The 17,052-nt window shown below is 48.5% G+C and overlaps 8 protein-coding genes across 8 annotated transcripts; 4 read left to right on the forward strand and 4 right to left on the reverse strand.

Annotated features, from left to right (window-relative positions):
• The first annotated feature begins 865 nt into the window (after window positions 1-865).
• On the forward strand, window positions 866-1,378 carry BDV27DRAFT_129193 (uncharacterized protein). Its single transcript, XM_032067140.1, has one exon. The coding sequence runs from the start codon at window positions 893-895 to the stop codon at window positions 1,106-1,108; it is 216 nt and encodes a 71-aa protein (XP_031927064.1). The 5' UTR covers window positions 866-892; the 3' UTR covers window positions 1,109-1,378.
• Window positions 1,379-1,792: 414 nt separating this feature from the next.
• Window positions 1,793-2,253, forward strand: BDV27DRAFT_129194 (uncharacterized protein; the record flags this gene model as incomplete). Its single annotated transcript, XM_032067141.1, has 1 exon — window positions 1,793-2,253. A coding segment is annotated over exon 1 (207 nt), but the record flags the coding sequence as incomplete, so codon positions are not given.
• An 838-nt stretch (window positions 2,254-3,091) lies between these two features.
• Window positions 3,092-7,409, forward strand: BDV27DRAFT_158291 (PE repeat family protein; the record flags this gene model as incomplete). Its single annotated transcript, XM_032072657.1, has 4 exons — window positions 3,092-3,332; window positions 3,475-3,702; window positions 3,753-7,154; window positions 7,210-7,409. The coding sequence occupies 4 exons, from the start codon at window positions 3,092-3,094 to the stop codon at window positions 7,407-7,409; spliced, it is 4,071 nt and encodes a 1,356-aa protein (XP_031927066.1).
• Window positions 7,410-7,889: 480 nt separating this feature from the next.
• BDV27DRAFT_165158 (putative dUTPase) lies at window positions 7,890-8,426 on the reverse strand (the record flags this gene model as incomplete). The annotated part of the gene is made up of 1 exon (XM_032073847.1): window positions 7,890-8,426. One exon carries the CDS (start codon window positions 8,424-8,426, stop codon window positions 7,890-7,892), a length of 537 nt encoding a protein of 178 aa, XP_031927067.1.
• A 262-nt stretch (window positions 8,427-8,688) lies between these two features.
• BDV27DRAFT_129200 (gamma-glutamyltransferase family protein) lies at window positions 8,689-11,367 on the reverse strand. Its single transcript, XM_032067142.1, has 4 exons — window positions 10,609-11,367; window positions 10,535-10,553; window positions 10,126-10,475; window positions 8,689-10,030 (listed from the first exon to the last, which is right to left on the reverse strand). Exons 1-4 carry the CDS (start codon window positions 10,771-10,773, stop codon window positions 8,744-8,746), a joined length of 1,821 nt encoding a protein of 606 aa, XP_031927068.1. The 5' UTR covers window positions 10,774-11,367; the 3' UTR covers window positions 8,689-8,743.
• A 3-nt stretch (window positions 11,368-11,370) lies between these two features.
• On the forward strand, window positions 11,371-13,267 carry BDV27DRAFT_129202 (uncharacterized protein). The gene is made up of 3 exons (XM_032067143.1): window positions 11,371-12,034; window positions 12,105-12,423; window positions 12,480-13,267. Exons 1-3 carry the CDS (start codon window positions 11,775-11,777, stop codon window positions 13,194-13,196), a joined length of 1,296 nt encoding a protein of 431 aa, XP_031927069.1. The 5' UTR covers window positions 11,371-11,774; the 3' UTR covers window positions 13,197-13,267.
• Window positions 13,268-13,967: 700 nt separating this feature from the next.
• Window positions 13,968-14,534, reverse strand: BDV27DRAFT_2420 (uncharacterized protein). The gene has a single exon (XM_032076107.1). The coding sequence runs from the start codon at window positions 14,350-14,352 to the stop codon at window positions 14,053-14,055; it is 300 nt and encodes a 99-aa protein (XP_031927070.1). The 5' UTR covers window positions 14,353-14,534; the 3' UTR covers window positions 13,968-14,052.
• On the reverse strand, window positions 14,357-15,974 carry BDV27DRAFT_165159 (uncharacterized protein; the record flags this gene model as incomplete). The annotated part of the gene is made up of 3 exons (XM_032073848.1): window positions 14,357-15,431; window positions 15,490-15,623; window positions 15,675-15,974. The coding sequence occupies 3 exons, from the start codon at window positions 15,972-15,974 to the stop codon at window positions 14,717-14,719; spliced, it is 1,149 nt and encodes a 382-aa protein (XP_031927071.1). The 3' UTR covers window positions 14,357-14,716.
• Window positions 15,975-17,052: the final 1,078 nt, after the last annotated feature.

Below are 17,052 nucleotides of genomic sequence, written 5' to 3' on the forward strand. Positions count from 1 at the left end.
AAGATTAATCTTCTTCTCTTGTCTATTGTCAAGTTGGGCTGCTGCTATGCATTGTCATAAGCATGGTATGCATTCTGTATATAGCAGTCCTGCCACTTTTTTTTGTTGCAGGATTGTCATCGCCCACACCTCGCTATCTTGGAAGAAGCAAAATCAAGTACCGAAAGGCTGGAACTGTGAATATGTCACATGGTTGGTCTGGATAATTACTATAATGCTCCCTGGATGATGTTGCTGTTTAAAAATACCCGAAGCATGAGTCATGTTATTTTTAGAGCTAATGTGAAGTTGAACGTTGTCAGATACCTACTAAAGTTCGGAGGGTTACCTCTTCCCGCCCTCTCATCATAGGTCCGTGCAATAACTCAGTGGGCAGCATCAACCTTGGAAGTACTACGGAGTATATCATGAATAGAGTTCATTGGGAGCAAAGGTGGCTGCTAAATGTGATTCACAAAAAGTTCTTCCCATTTCCCTCTAAACTCCGTCCCAAGTCAGAGCTAGCCACCAGGGCGAGACAACGAGCAAAATGGAGACAGATCTGACCTGTCTTAGTTTCCCTTTATTCTTATCTAGGAGATTCTACTCAGTTATCGTACCCACATGCTGCCTGAAACCGACATTTGAGGTGCATGGGATGGAGTCGATGATCCTCCCGTATACTATCGATATAGATCGTGGAACTACGAACTAGGCCCATAATAGAAACCACGCATTGACCCGAGCAGCGCTAGGGTAGCTCGGACCAAGACGGCGAAATGCGTAGCAAAGCCATAGGCTACTATTGTCCTGCATTAACTTACTATCATGTTTATCATGGTCAGGTGGTGGTACACAAGGATTCACATAAGGCAAAAGTACATATCTGGGCCGCTGCATTGAGCGCCGTGGGATGACGTTCGGATTCTACACCCTACTAATGGCCTGTGAAAATCATCCCTATGCGATGAAGGTTCTCGACGGTGTCAGACTCTCCCCTACGCGTAAACGTTCCGCAACAGTGCCTCGCCGATGCATGTTACGTCAGGGTATTCACTATGATTTGCACCCCATCGACCAGCCGGGCTCGACGATACCGCAGAGATCTAGGGCAGTCGATTCGATGTAATTGCTAGCTGTTCGACTCTGAATGGCAGCTTTAATCTCGCGGCCATAGATCTTCACGATGTAAAAGTAGCATTGGCTCGTTGAACGCTAGCTGTTCACAGTGGGATGGATCTCGATGGATGGAACCGTCCACTGTGTGGAGGGATTAGTTGCTGGCAGCTTCAGTGTTTAGCCAAGGGACATATCTAGTCTAGCGTTGTTGGTTTGGTACGTTCTCGAAATTTAGTAATTCAGTTTGTGATTCTTCCGATATCGATGGATCTGCTTGTGGGCACAACGGCAGCCATTCACCGGCCGCCAGAACAGCGCGCCTCACTTTGTGGATGCGACAGGCCTTCGGTCAGTCCACTCTGTAATGGTTCTTTTTTTCCGGCTGGTTTTCGGTTGGTTATTCTGCAATTGTGTCAATCGAATTCTTTTTTCTTTTTTTCTTCATTCGTAAGATCATAGGATCAAATAATATTTATTGTCTCTGCGATGGATTCCGACGTCCAATTGATGAGGAAGGGGAAGAAAAAGACCGAGTGTGGTTACGGTTACAAAACAGAGACATCCACTATTCTCCATTAGGCGGTCCAGTGATCAACGGCACTTGCTGAATTGTTCATTTGTGGAGAAAGTCAACTAAACTTCTTTCAATCTGATCTCTGTGTTTCATCCCTCTCTCTCATCACTTTTTTGCCATCCGAAGATTAGTTGCTACAGTAATTCGAGAGACCGCCCTGTTCCATCTTCCTTAGCTGCAGCCAATCCCTCCCTAATAGTTAGGGTTATTATGGCCCGGACCCATTCGGACGCTGCCCGGAGCAAGCGTCGGGCAGAAATCCTCTAATTGATTAACGGAGTACACAGCATGAAGTACGGAATACTAATGGTTTCTAGCATCATTGTTGCATCTTGCCTCCATATCTAATGCTAGATGGATGGCATTTCGCTGCCCATCAACGGAAAATTCCAGTCTTGGTTGGCTGAGATCGTTTGCATTGGTCTGGTATCGACCATTAGCCTTACTTTGCTATCCGAGTCCTTTTTGGCAGCCCTGATGGTTTTCACCATGACGCATCGGCTAGCATCCAGTCCAAATGGATTGTCTGTGGAAAAAAAAAAAAAAAAAAAAAAAAAACCAAAACAAAAAAAAAAGAAAAAGCCAATTCCAACCGATTAGTGGCACCACCCCCACTAATACTACAGATTGTATGGAGCACCCAATTTTCTATTCTGAGTATGGTGTTTCCCTTTCTGGATCATCTACTCCTCACCAGGCCCGCCACCACTGCTTGCTACTGCAAGCTTCTCATGCAGATGACGGTCTTCCGGTTTTCTCCCTGCCCCAGTGATGCTTGCCGGAAATACGCCCACTTTCTATGTCTGTCCACAGTGTTATGGGACCCGTGAGACGTGGCCCAATAAGAGATTATGCCGTTGGGCAGTTCGTCAATGATGTCCCCAACCCCCATGCCCGAACTGCAGCTCGAAGTTGTCCCGTCCAACTGGGTCGTGGATGAAGTTCGATACGTCGCCTCGCTTGGTTCTCGAAATGAATTGTTTGCGGACTGGCGCACAATTACTGCTTGTACTTTTTGCCTTCAAGCCAATACGTCAGGGTCTGTCCGAACCTGACCTTTCATATTCCCATATCGGTTCATACTCCATTCTGATCCGTCGCCCCCCTGTTCTTTTCTTTTCTTATTCCCTTTGCCCCTGGCCCTGTCTAGACCTCCACAGGCGGGTGATCAAAACCTCCTCGACTGATCTATATCTAGTGCCCAGTTCCCACTCTAATTCAGACCATTCAAAGTTGTACAACATTACTGATCCAATGCTATGGCCAAGAAAGGAGGAAAGAACAAGAAAAAGACCAACAACAACAACAACAACAACAACAATAAGCAACGGCTACCAGTAAACAACAATCAACTATCAAACCCAGTGAATAGCCCCCCTATCGAGCCCGCCCCGGAAACGGCGGTTGAATCTGCAGAAAATGGGGAAACCGATCCAGTATGCACAGCTTCCCAAATTTGAGTACCAGACTTTCGAGCGTCAATATCAGACCTTCGACCGTCATACTTTGCAATTTTCATTCTATCCTGTTGCTTCTACATCAACAGACGATCTGACACCTGACAATGATCAGGGCAATAACCCCGCTGAGGCAGGCAATGTTCCAGAAGAAGGATCAAGTAGCTCGCCGACTGATGCTGTATCATCTCCTGAGGCTGCAGGTAAGCTCGTACATAAGCCTTTCTTTTATCCATTGCCTTGTGTGGTCCATGATTATGGAAGTCCTTCTTCCCTTCCCCTTTATCACTATGCTGTTGGCAACTAGTGTTGCCTCATTGTGGTTTCCTTACTAAACATATGTAGAATCGTCTGAAGCGACAACGCCGTCCCCAGACCCCGTAGAAAGCCCCGGTGAGCCTGCTGCAGAAGCCGATGGCACAACCCAAACGCCCAAGGATGAGAGCGCCTCAGACGACAAGAGAGACGAGCCACAAGCCGAGGGCTCTGTTCAGCACGCAGAAGCGGAACAGGATGCCACAGATGCTGCGAATGCAAGCGTCCCTGAGCAAGATGCTCAAGAGTCGAAGAATGGTATGCTCCAGACGATGCTAGTGCACACATTCAGCTGACCTTCCTTATAGATACTGGTATCTCAGAAGATGGTCCCTCTGATGAATCAGATAAACCCGCACCCGAGAATGGAGAAGCTACGGAACAAGTAGGTGAAGATGCTAAAGCAGAAGAAGAATCAGCAGCCAAAGAGATGGAGGGCCTTGACGACGGCTCCAAAGAGACTGAGCCAGTATCGGCTCTTCCTGGAGATGAAACAAGTGGCCCATCTACAGATGCGGAAGCTACTCCGCAGCCTGCAGATGAGCCCGCAAATCCTGATGAGACAGGCAACGCTTCGTCCGATGCACCAGCAACAGATCCGAATACAGATAATCACCCATCTGACCCTGTGCCTGAAGCAGAAACATCGACCGACAAGGCGTCAACAGATGAGGTGACAACTACAGAGGCTCAAGAGGAAATCACAACTTCGGCCAACCCAGACATTGACGCTGAACCAAACTCACCGGAGTCTACAGATAAAGTAGAGCCGGAATCTGGCGAAACGCCGGTTGGTGAAGCTGCTGCGGATGGGGAGAGTAAGGAGATTCCTCCAGCAGAACCTGTGCAAGACATACCCGCTATTGAAGAACCTGCGCCTGCAGACACCAATGAAGGCGCAGCCTCAGGCAAAGGCAAGAAGGGAAAGAAGAACAAGAAGAAGAAGAAGAAGAAGGGCGCTGTTGCCGTGGAAGAGCCTCCCTCCACACCTCCGCCTCAGGAACTGGAACAGGTCGAGGGTCCTGCTGTCGCTGAAGCAGAAGTCGAACCTGAGGCCAAGGAAACAGAAACAGAAGCGGCACCAAGTACAGACGAGATAGATGACAACCCGGCAGAAGTCACCGCTGAACCCGATCCATCTCCCGGTGAAGATCAAGCCGATGCTGGAGCAGATGCTAATACTGGAGATAAGAACCCTGAACCCACGGCAGAGGAACCCACTTCTGAAGAGCCTGTTTCCGAAGAACCTTCCGTGGATAAGCCTAGCGACGGTTCTGCTGCCCCGGAAGATGCCGAGCATGTCGCAGATGCTTCTGAAGAAATCCCAGCCGAGTTGTCTCCAGAGAAAGGAGCCCCTGAAGCAGAAGAACCCCCGGAGGCGGTATCCGAGGAATCGCCAAAAGAGGAGCAAACGGAAGAGACCGCGCTCGAGGGGGTTGAGGACAATGCCAGTGCTGGTGACATGACTCCAGGGGTCTCTGCAACCGACGAAAAGTCTTCTGCAGAAGAAAAGCCGGTTGAAGAGCCAGCCAACATGGAACCCGCTGAGCAGACACCGGCTGATGAGGGAGTGGACGAGGCAGCAGCAGCAGAGCCCGCGGCTGATGAAACCCCTGCAGAAGTTACAACCAACAACGAAGCAGAAAGCGACGAACATCCCACCGACGCAGAAGTTTCCGAAGAAGCACCAGTTGACACCCCAGCTACTACACCAGAGCCACAGGAAGATATAGTGGAAGTGGAAGAGGAAAAGGCTGGAGATGAGGTCGCCGAGGAATCCTCCCCAGTTAATGCTGCTCCTGTGGAGAAGTCCGATGACAAGAAAGCGGATGCCTCCGAGGAAATTCCTGCTGCAGATGCGCCGGAAGAAACGGTCTCAGAAGAGTCTACCACTGCGGAGGAACCTCAGGCTGATGATCCTTCTCCTGTCACTGAACCTGTTGCAGAAGAACCTGCTCCGACGGAAGAGCCTCCTGTTACCGAAGCAGCTCCTGTCACCGAGGAACCTGCTGCTGCTGAAGACGTTCTTATCGAGGAAGCGCCTGCCACTAAGGAATTGCCTGTCACCGACGAGGCTCCTGCTGCCGAAGAAGCTCCAACTACTGAGCCCGCTGTTACCGACGAGGGCCCCGTCGAAGAAGCCGATGCCGAAGAAACGCCTCTCACAGAAGAAGTACCTGCTATCGAGGAAGCTCCCGAGCCACTCACTACTGAAGAAGCTCCCGCGAATGAACCTGCTGTCACTGAAGAGGTTCACCTTGAAGAAGCCCCTGTCGAAGAGCCACCTGTTGCTGAGGAGCCACTTGCAACTAAGGAAGTGCCTTCTAAAGAAGCCCCTGTTGTTGAAGAACCTCCCGCGGTTGAAGAAGATCCTGTTGAGGAAGCACGTATTCCCGAAGCAGCACCCGCTATTGAAGAAGCTCCTGCTGAGGAAGTTCCTGTTGAACAAGCACCTGTTGAAGAAGCACCTTTTGAAGAAGTTCCTGTTGAGGAAGCTCCTGTTGAGGAAGCTCCTGTTGAGGAAGCTCCTGTTGAGGAAGCTCCTGTTGAGGAAGCTCCTGTTGAGGAAGCTGCTGCTGTTGAAGCTTCTACTCCTGAAGAAGCTCCAGTTACTGAGGAGCCTGCTGCCGCCGAAGAAGTCGCTGTTGAAGAAGCGCCGGCGCCATCTGTATCGAGAGGAATCACCGTCGAGGAAGCCCCAGATGTTGAAGAGGCCCCAGCGGAAGAGGCCCCAGCGGAAGAGGCCCCGGTTGAAGAATCTCCTGTTGCCGAGGAAGTCCCTCCCGCTGAAGCTCCTTTCCAACCCGCTCCGGATGACACTCCATCTGAAGAACCTGAGCTAGTTGAGGAACCCGTAGCCGACTCGCATGTTGTTGAGTCAGCACCAGCTGATCCTATTATCATTGAACGTGGCCCCACTAGCGATGATACGCCTCCTGAAGATCTTGTTGCCGACGAACCAGCTGTCGGGGAGGTACCTTCAGAAGAGCCAGTCTTTAAAGATTCAGCTGCTGGAAGAGAGCTGTCTGAAGAGGCAACAGACCCTACAAGCGAATACCCAGATACTGTTGACTCGCTCAAAGATGACCCCTCAACTACGACCGAAGCTGCCGCTGGAATTGCAGCCGGAGCTGCAGCCGGAGCCGCCGCCACCGGCTTGGCTCATGGCCACAGAAAGAAAAAGCGACGAACAGCCGACATGGACCGTGAGCGTGGTCACTCCAAGAGCTCCTCTGACGAATACCCGCCTCGACTGGAACGACAGAAGAGTACTAAACGCAGCGGTATCTTCACAACTCGATGGGCGGAAGCCTTGGATGAGGCGAAGCGGCAGCATGAGAAGAAGGCCAGACATGAGGACAGACGGAAAGAGAAGACGATTATAGTGGAAAGGGAGCCACGCCGTTCATCAGGACGTGAAAAAGAGCACGAGCGTGTAAGACGGTCCGAACGCACCGAGCGCTCTACGAAAGAAAAAGAACCTGTGCCTGTCAAGACAAGACACAAGCACTCAGAACACTCTAGCAGCAGTGATCGCGAGCGAAGTGGGAGCTCTTCCTCAAGACACGCGCAGCCCTCAGCGCCAAAGCCTAAAGCTTTTCTGAAGTATATGACATCGGGAGAGTCAGACACCAAACCCCTACTGAAAATCAACGGCGACAAAGCTGCCGCAAACATCTATGAGCCTCATAGGAGATCTTCCACGAGCCGTTCACATGGCCACCGCCACTCTCACGAGGGACGAGGCTCCACTGAACGCTCCAGCGGATCTCACCAGACCGACGAAGAAGATCGAGCTCGACGCGAAGCTCGCAGAGCTCGCAGAAAAGCTGAAGAAGAGGAGCAAGCAAAAGCAAAAGAAGAGCCTGAGCAACGCCATCACCGTCATAGCGGAGAAGGACACCATCGTCACCACCGTCACAAACGTGCTCCGTCTCCTCCACGGAGCGGAAGTTCCAAACTAAAGGGCTTTTTCAAGTCTGCTATTGCTGCATATTAAAAAACTATTATTCTATATTTTCCTTTTCTTTTCCTTTGTTTGCCTCTTCCCTTGCCTCTTCCGTTTCCTTCTGAATACATTTTCAGAAATCATTATTATTTTAGCGGGGCCTCTTGTTTCTTCTCATGTTATTGTTTCTGCTTTACCATTTATTTCATGTAAACCCCCTTTCTTGCTTGTCTCTTCCCTTCATGTTTTATCTTTGAAATATAGCATAGCGTTCGGGTGAAGGAGGCATAGCAAAGGTGTTATCTTTTCTGTTATGTACTTACCTGTCTGAATACTTTTCTTTCATGTTGATGACTATTTATTTATATTCATATTTCAAAAGATATGTAACATCAATGCTACCTTCTATTTATTGATATTACCCATTACACCAGATTAAGCTCAGTGAATACCCTTCCCTAACCTGAAAGCTCCAAAGTTATGTATTCCCCAGGCATTACACCTTCTCTGTCCCATCACGTCCAACATTAGTAGTCGAAGACTGGTAGACACCATTATACCCCTCTACAGATTGCCCCAATTCCTCAAACACAATCTGCGCGAGCTTGGCATTTCTGTACAAAACAACCCCATTAGGATTCTTCACTTCCATCAAAGCCCCCATAGCACCTTCATATCCAGCATCGATCACACCAGCAACAATGCCGACACCAGACCGCCACAACGAAGATCGAGGGAAAACAGTCCCCATGCAATTCAGTGGAATTCGAACCGTTTCATTGAAATCGATCAGGTAGGCGCCTGGCTGTAATATGATTGTTTGACTGGTGTTGTTGTTATTGTTGTCGAAGGGCAGGCTGGACGTTTTGGCCGCTTGGCGTTTTGTATTGTCGAAGTCTATCGTAGCTGCTGAGGTCCATTTGGAAACCTGACGGAGAGTAAGGTCCACGCCACATGGCTGTTGTTGCTGGGTAAGGTGTCGTAGGCTCCGTACCAATTGGCGGGTGACGATCCCGAGTCCGCTGAGAATCATGATAAATGTAGCCTCTATTTGAACGGAATACCTAGAATGGTGATGATAATGGAAAGTGCAATTACAATGAAATGAACAAAGAGTACACTCGCATCTAAAGAACCGTAAGCATCCTTATTTTTACTATCTAGTTCCTATCTCCTACACCGCTTGGCTGGTGACGTGCTTTTAATCCCAGTTTACGTTTTGTCGCCCCAGCTTAACCTTACATGGATTACGGAGACTCCGTTTCGGTCTCTAACTGACCTTTTAGTAGGTCCCTAAAATAACTGATGTGGACTTGCTATTTTGCAACTTATGCCCCTAGCTATAATACATCACAGCACCGGAATGGCCATTCCATCTCCTCTCTGGTCACTTCCTGCACTGTAGACCAATTGCCCCTCATCATAGTGGCAACGAATAATTTGTCCCCTACCAAACATACCTCTCTCCCATCCTTCCAATACCTTTACCTGGTGGCCGAGACGCTTCAGGCCTTCGACAGCCTCGTCGCTGATGCCTTCCTCTACATAGACACTGCGATCAACAGGTTTGCCTAGCTCCGGTGAGCCAGCAGCAATACAAATCCTCGGGGAGTCCAACGCCGCCTGCGGGTGATAGTTGAATGCAAGCATATTGAGTAGCACTTGGACATGACCCTGGGGTTGCATAAAGCCACCCATGACACCATACACTGAGTGTAATGAACCATCAGAGACGTTGGTGATCATCGCAGGAATAATGGTATGGTAAGGCCGTTTCCGCGGAGCCAGCGCATTTGGATGACCTGGCGCTAGAGAGAAATTGGCTCCCCGATTTTGCAACGTAAACCCGCAGCCCTTAGGGATGATACCAGAGCCAAATCCAGCATAGTTACTATTGATGAACGAGATGCCGTTACCCTCCTTGTCTGTCACTGCAAAGTAGACGGTGTCACAATGGTTGTGAGCTGGGCTACCATGGTCAAGGATATCAGTCGCCTTGTCCGGGTTGAACAGTTTTGCCCTCTCGGCCAGGTATGCAGGAGAGATAAGTTCGCTGGTTGGTACCTTCTCCACATCGGGGTCGGTGACCCACCAAGATGCATCAGCGAACGCGATACGCAGACTTTCGATAACTGCATGGAGATATTCAGCAGAGTTATGCTGAGCCTCTGTGAACTTCGGAATCTTGCCCATTTTTTCAAGTTCCTCAAGGATTCCCAACGCCATGAGAGCAACGATTCCCTGCCCATTTGGCGGGTGCTCCCAAATCTCCACTCCTTGGTTGTCCTCACCATCTGTTCCTGCAGTCTGCTTCTCAGCAATACTCTGTCCAGAGAACTTGAGGGAGATCGCTTCCGTCTCCTGAGTCCCAGTCTCTGCATGGTACTTCAGATCATCTAGAGTAAGGTAGCCTCCCAAATCTTGCACAACTCTTACCAGCTCCTCCGCAACTCGCCCTTCGTAGAATCCCTTCTTGCCATTGGCCGCAAGTGATCTGAAGGTCTGGGCAAGCGTAGGGTTTTTCAAGATTTCACCGGGAAGAGGGGCTCTGACACCATCTTTAGCCTTCTGGTCTGGCTTGAGCATCTCATGCGCATTTGGGGATGCCTGTCGAAGGAGGCTCTCGCCTTCTCGCCACTGTCATATATTGGCTATCAGTCCACATTCTGAGACAAAGTGACATTGCATGTCTTGGATGAGACGGCCCGGTGACCAAGAAGGTCTTCACTTACGAAAAAGGACGATAATTCGGATACAGGAAAACCATTCTCGCCAAGTTCAATAGCCGGAAGTAAGATCTGTTCCAAAGACAGCTTACCACTTCCGAATTTCTCTATGGTGTCAACCCACCCGGCAGCTGCGCCGGGAGTTGTCACCGCATGAACGCTCTTCATAGGAATGGTTCCAGCGTCATTTGGGCCGACATTCAAGTCAGTTCGAATTTTCTCTAGTGTAGCATTCGCAGGGTACCGCCCGGATCCATTAAGGGACTGAACTTTCTTCGTTTTGGCATCGTAGAAGAGACAGAACATATCTCCTCCAATCCCCGTTGATGAGGGCTCAGTGATGTTCAATGCAGCGGCTATCGGCGATATCGAGTCAGTTTCGTTTCATTGTACCGACGAGATTGGCATTACGTACCCACGGCTACGGCAGCATCCTTTGTCAACCGTTAGCATGTTCCGGAAGAACGAAGAATTGAGGTAAAAACGTACTGCAGCATTTCCTCCCTGTTGCAGGATTCTTTGGCCTGCAGCAGCTGCCAAAGGCTGGGTACACGTCACGATCCCATTTGTGCTATGCACAGTACTTCTCCGACTCGTGAATGGAACGAAGTCGGGGTTTAGTCTAGAGTAGATGGCTTTCGAGTTGAGGGGCATTTTGGGTTGAACTATTTGCTTCTGCGGTCGTCGTGAAACGAGGTCTTACCCGTAGGAAGGATGCACAGAGCGAAAGGGAAAGCAAACTCGTGTCCCTTTAGTAGGGTCGAGGGGCCTTCGGCCGAGATATTAGTTATAGGCTTCCCCATAGTTTCCTTTACCCCGCCGGGTTGTCTTCGGAAGGCACCGTATAGTTGGAGTCATCCTATCTTATCGGTTACGTGCGCGGTTGGAGTCGTTGATAGGCTAGAACTGACGAAGTCGGCCCCATGTGACAAGGCACTGGAGCCCGTCGATGACCATGACATTGACCATGGCTTAGTATGGCTTGAGATACGATCCAGACGACTCTTTTGAAGAGAATGTGAAAGTGAAGGATGCTTTCCAAGGATTCGGGGAAAGTCCGCCTCCAGTCGAGACCTTCCTAACTTGGAAGGTGGAGTAGTGGTAGATGTCTCCAAATTAAGGAAAGCGCTACCTCGTGACCCCAACCCGTCAGATGCACGCGCGTGATTCCGAAAGATAACAGTAGATCAATTCAACTGATCGATCGATAAGATATTGTCTGAAGAACTACAAACCGGTGGAGGAAGCTTTGGAGCTTATCCACTGTCCCCTGGAATTTTGTTCAGGAACAATCCAAATCAGGCAGGATAGGCGCGAAAACACGTATCAGACCCAGACTCTTCTCATCGGCATCTTGTTCACCGAGACGAACCACCTACTTATCTCTTGCTGTGGTCCCGCACCGAAGACGGAGAACAACTTCCCTAACCGCGTCATCCCACTGCTTTCCATCACCGCGTAACTGTATCTTTTAAGTTCATAATTCAGCTTTAAAGGAAAGAGAAGCTCAAGTTCTCTGTTGCATCTTTAAACACTTTGTCTGGCGTTCGTTTTGTTAACTTTGCGCTGCTTCTACCAGCTCTTCAGCTCCTATCAGCAGTGCAGATCTAGCTCTTTTCTTTTCTTTTCTTTTTTTATTTCATCAGTACAACACAATGGTGGTTTTCGTGGACTTGGACCATGATACATTCAGCGGGGATCAATTTTCGCTTGGTCCCGATGCTTTGCCCCATCTCTTCGCTGAACCGGCGAAGTTGACAATGTCCAAGTTGACGGTTGTCGGGGCTCCACAGTCCGCAAAGCTACCTAGTGACGATGATACTTCTACCGACCCAGCACGCGATGCTTCACAGTTTCGCCTAGAAGAACAAAATCAAAATCAAAATGCCTTCTCAGTTGCTCTGAGCTGCTATCCGTACGCAACACTAGTGAACCAGGCCACTCTGTGTCTGGTTCGGTATTGTGGTGCTGACTAGAAGGTTCAGGATCGTTAAAGAGATCGCCCGATCAGTGGATCTTAACACACTGCACGCCCTATCCCGGACATGTCGTCAATTCCATGCGAATCTGGCACCCTACCGCCACCAACTAGTCAAGCAAACTCTACGCTGCGAGAATGAATACATTGAGACACTATCAGATCTGCTGCGTAGCGGTACTCCGATCCTCGACAGCGTCAAGTCCGTGATCCGACTTCTAAGCCAAGAGGCCAGGAGCTCTGGGCGCCTAACTGCTGGCAAAGTTGCCAAATGTGCCCGAGACATGGTTGGCGAGTGTCGGCGATGTTCCAAAGTGGTTTGTCGCGTACGTTAATTGGACCCAATTGCCAGAAGCAAGGCAATACTAATAGTTCTGTCTAGAATTGCACAGCCAAACCCCCAACCAGTAGTATGCTTAGGAACCGCATCCGCCGTCTCTGCACCACCTGTCAAACAGCACCACTAGCCGATCTTCTTGCCTTGTCTCCTCCGAGTCTGTCTGCCTATGATACCCAGCCTTTGTCGTCCGAGCAGCCTAGCTTTACAACCGAAGCTTTTCAGCGTACTCCTTGTTCCTGTGCAGACTCTGTTTGGCTCTGCCATCAGTGTGGGATGTTCGTACGCAACAGTGACACAACGTACCGCCGAGTATGGACATGGCGGACCAGGTATAGTACCTATCTAGGAGGACTAGGCACTGGAATTGGTGAAGGCTGTCAAGGAGTTAAATGCGGTCGTGGAGAAACTTGCTTGGCGGCTCAAGAAATTGAGTTAGAGGTAGAATGCGAAGCAGACGGGTCTTCGGGTAGTCCACACGGAACAGGATATGGAAGTGTGGGATCACATAACCATCCGAACGACCGTCAGGACAGCCGTGAAGAGGAAGTGCCCGGGTATTTCCGACAAGAGATCATCGGAATTGGAGGGGTTGTCAAACATAAAGCCAAGAAACGGGTCATGGTGGGGGCCTGTGTAGTTGAACATGAGGATGAGAGAGAAACGGGCCAGTATCTGGTTCGTGAAGAGGCTGGGCAACATCGAAGCTGGTGTGGATGGTGCTGGAGAGTTATCCCATGCAAAAGTGACCTACAGAAGTGATGCAGACATCGAGAGATTTATTTTCAAGTTTAGCATCGCATAGCTAACAATGGATTTTCTACCACAAGCAATCACCGGTACATACAAGTACATCAATCAGTAATTCAACATTATCTAAAAGCATACAGCACAAACATCACCCAACCCCCAGCTCCAAACAAAACCCTCCCATCCCAAACAAACACCATCCTCCAACCATCAAACAACCCAAAAACACCCACAACCCCCCAGAAATAGCACGAAACAGATGCATGCCCCAGCCCAATTCCCAACCCGCCCGAAAACCCCGCATGCCAAAAAGGCAATCGCATTAAGCTTCGGGGGAAACCTGGCTAATGATCCTTTAAGCGTATCTGATCCGGAAATAGAATCTGCATCGGAGTGGCTGTGTTTGTTGGAAGTCGGGTGGTTGGTATTGAGTTTAGAAGGATCGGGGCTATGGAGCTTAGGTTTTTCTTGTAGGAGGGGATCTTTCTTTTCATCCCCTCTTTTCTTCAGTGATTGAGGTTTGGTATGTACATACATACATACATAGTGTATGTGGGGTGTGAATTTGGATTTGGGTTTGGGTTTTTGCTGCGGTTAAGTGTGTGTGTGTGTGTGTGTGTGTATGTGTGTGTGTGTGTGTGTGTGTGTGTGTGTGTGTGCTGGTTGAGTGTTCTCGTATTTGGGTGTTACTGTTACACTGTGTATACTACTATAGTAGTAGAGTTAAGGTGAGATATTACATCAGTTACACTATTTGTAGAATGTAGTATACTTAGATAACAATCGTGATCTAGTAGTAGAGGGTATAGATTTCAAAATGAACCAAAAGTCTAGTTATATTTGGTTTGAAGAAAAAAGGCAGACGGCACTATATGCCAATCAGCCTGGGGGTATAGAAATACATCAATTCATAAGATAAGGAGATTTCCAGCACATAGGAAAAGGAATGAGAACAAAGGAAATTCCGGCCGTAACAAAGGAAAAAACACCACCCCTCCCCAAAAAAGAGACCCTGTTCCCAAAGAAGAGCCCCGTTTATTTTTCCAAGATGCGCCGACCTATGAAGACCATCGGGGATGGCGCAAAAGAAGAAGAAGAAGAAGAAAAGAGATCGTGGTAGTTCTGTAACACAGCAGGTTGCGTATGAAATCGAAACCTTCCGAGTCATGTCCTCGGAGCCATTTTTAGAATACCGGGAATAGATCTCGTGGGGTCCATCTTGATTTCAGCCAGTGGAAGTCCGTCCTGAGATGATAACGGCTTGTGTAATCTTGATCGTTTCTGGGGATCTGGGCTGTTGTATTTCTTGTGGTACAGCAGGTGAGATGACGTTAAATCCGTTCCCGGTTTCTTCGAGCGAGTTTCCTCCAGAGTGCCTCTCGCTTATTGGTGGTATAATGTGCTCAGCAACAAGGGGCATCGTACCCAGGTAAAATTGTACAGTAGAACCAAGATTGGAAGGTTTTGCGCCAACGTGTCTCAGTGGTAGTGTGTGTGATTGGTTTATCGTCATCATGAGTTCTACATTGGCCTCAAATCGTGAATGACTTCCAGGACACTGGAGGAGGGAACTGTGTCCCAGATGGAAGCGCGGGCTCGTCATAGTTGAAGTGATGTGCTGCTGGCCAGGTTGGTGACGGATATTGGCATTGAAAAGGCTGTTCACTAGTCAGCTTTCTATTGTTGGCTGTAGACTGCGGTTGGCTTACATCGTTCAAAGGGACAGGTGCATAGCTTGGCGTAGCCAATGGCCCTTCTGATTGGTCCCAACACCGCAAGCTTGCATGCATAGACATTGGTGAGGATGTTAACTCGCTCTCAATGATGGGTTCCGGGTATTGGTCGGCAACCGCTGTAGGCGTTGAAGCGATAGAAGACCGAGGGTGGGACGGAATAGATAATGTTGCACCGTCTGAAGAAGGAGAAGGGCAAGCCTCTGGGCTCGAGTAAAATTGGCTATCCTCGATGGATTCATGAATGTGGTGTGGGGAATAGAGAGGTGTTTGGTGCTCTGACGGCATGTTCATCCCCATCCACATGTAACCAGTGTCGTTTGCTAGGTCTGGATGAATAGGTGGTGCCACGAGGGATCCAATTGACATAGAAGTCGTTGGTTGAGTTGCAGCCAGGTAGTGACCCGCATTGTGATCAACAGGTGCGGCCTTGGGCAAGTAATGAGTTTCAGATACCATTGGGATGTGACTCTGTCGGCTCCATTGCGCGTTGTTCATCTGAGTCTCAATATCACTGGAACATGGTTCATTAGCGGGTACTCAACCGATATTCAAGACTAAGTCGGACTTACTGTCTTTCTACATGACGCGACAATAAGTCAGGACGGTGAAACGCCTTTTTGCATCCTGGGTGGGTGCAACGGAACACTGCCTCAGGATTGTGGTTGAGTTCATGTCGCCGTCTATGTTCCGCTCTGGTGAAGACCTAGATGGGGGTTAACGGGATTCAATTATGTCGATGTAGAAGTCGACGGACCTTGTTGCAACCTGGGAACTCGCAGGCGTGTACCCTTTTACCCTTCTTCGCTTTACTGATGCGATGAGTGGTAGGAGTATAGGTAATTGGGAGAGGGATCTCCGTTTGAGTGTTGGTCCGGCGCATTGTGGTGGTAGTCTTCCTAGATGAAGCCTTGTTGTTCTGTGTTCGAGAAGTGGAAATAGTGGTAGAAGGCATTGCTCTTGAAGAGTTGCGTGGAGAGTTGAGGACTGTTGACAGATGGATAGGCGAGTGGGGGGAAGATATAGTTTCGGTTCCTGGGGCAGATCCTCTAGCCATGATGCAACGACTCAGGTGCCTGTCAGAAACAGAAGACTGTGTGGTATGGGGGCGTGTGGGGATGGTGGTGGGCTGTGATGCAAGTTCGTATATTGTCTAGTATAGAGGTAATTTTATAGGGCGGAAACGGATGAGATCAGACGGTACAATAAAAATAAAAAAAATGCCTCGCATATGCAAGTCAAATTGATGTAGTGAGATCCAGGGGAGGAGAAGAGAGACAATCTGAAACAGCCGGAATGATGGCAGTAGAGTGCTGAGGATGCTGAGGAACTGATATAGAAACCGTCAGAGTGGAATATGCGAGGTACCGCCAGAGATATGCTGCAGACCCTTGCACGGGCGATGACAGTAATGAAAAAAAAAAAAAAATAATAATAATAATAATAAATAATAAAAACTAATGATGATAATAATGATAATAATAATAATAAATGGATATCAATTATTATTAGCCTTTTTCATAGGACGAATGCAATTAATTTAAACTGGGGGGAGGTGTTCTTTTGGAGAATAATAGGATTGTCATCAAACATAGCAACAATCACAAATAGATAGGGTAAGCGAACAGTGCTGATCAGTCTGCAAGATGATCATACCAAAGGGCAAAAGAAATTAAATAAACCAGAGAGCATGATGGCTATGTAAATGGAAAGCCTCAAGAAGACATGCATCCACATCCGGAGCTAACAAGGAATTAAGAGAGTCAAAAAGAAAAGGAAAGGAAATAAAATAAAAATTAAAATGATATTAAATCCAAATGGGTCAAAATCATATGGATAAAAATATAATCCTGGGAAAGGAAATTATTATTTTTCTTCTTTTACTGAATTGGTTTATTTTATTTTAGTTTAGTTTACGTTCTTTTTTTTTTTTATACAAGTTACTCATGCGGCGTGAGAAGCCAGGGATCTGATTGAAGGGAAACAAGCATGGGTGTATTATCCACCGGAAAACCAACAGACAAGACCCGTATTGACTGGTGCGGCTGAGGCGCAAAGTTGGGGGAAAGTATGCCTGACAGAGTCGACAGACAGATTATTTTTATTACACCCTTACTCCATTCGTTAGTAGTCAA

Source organism: Aspergillus caelatus (genome assembly GCF_009193585.1).
Source record: "Aspergillus caelatus strain CBS 763.97 unplaced genomic scaffold BDV27scaffold_100, whole genome shotgun sequence".
Taxonomy (NCBI): Eukaryota; Fungi; Ascomycota; class Eurotiomycetes; order Eurotiales; family Aspergillaceae; genus Aspergillus; species Aspergillus caelatus.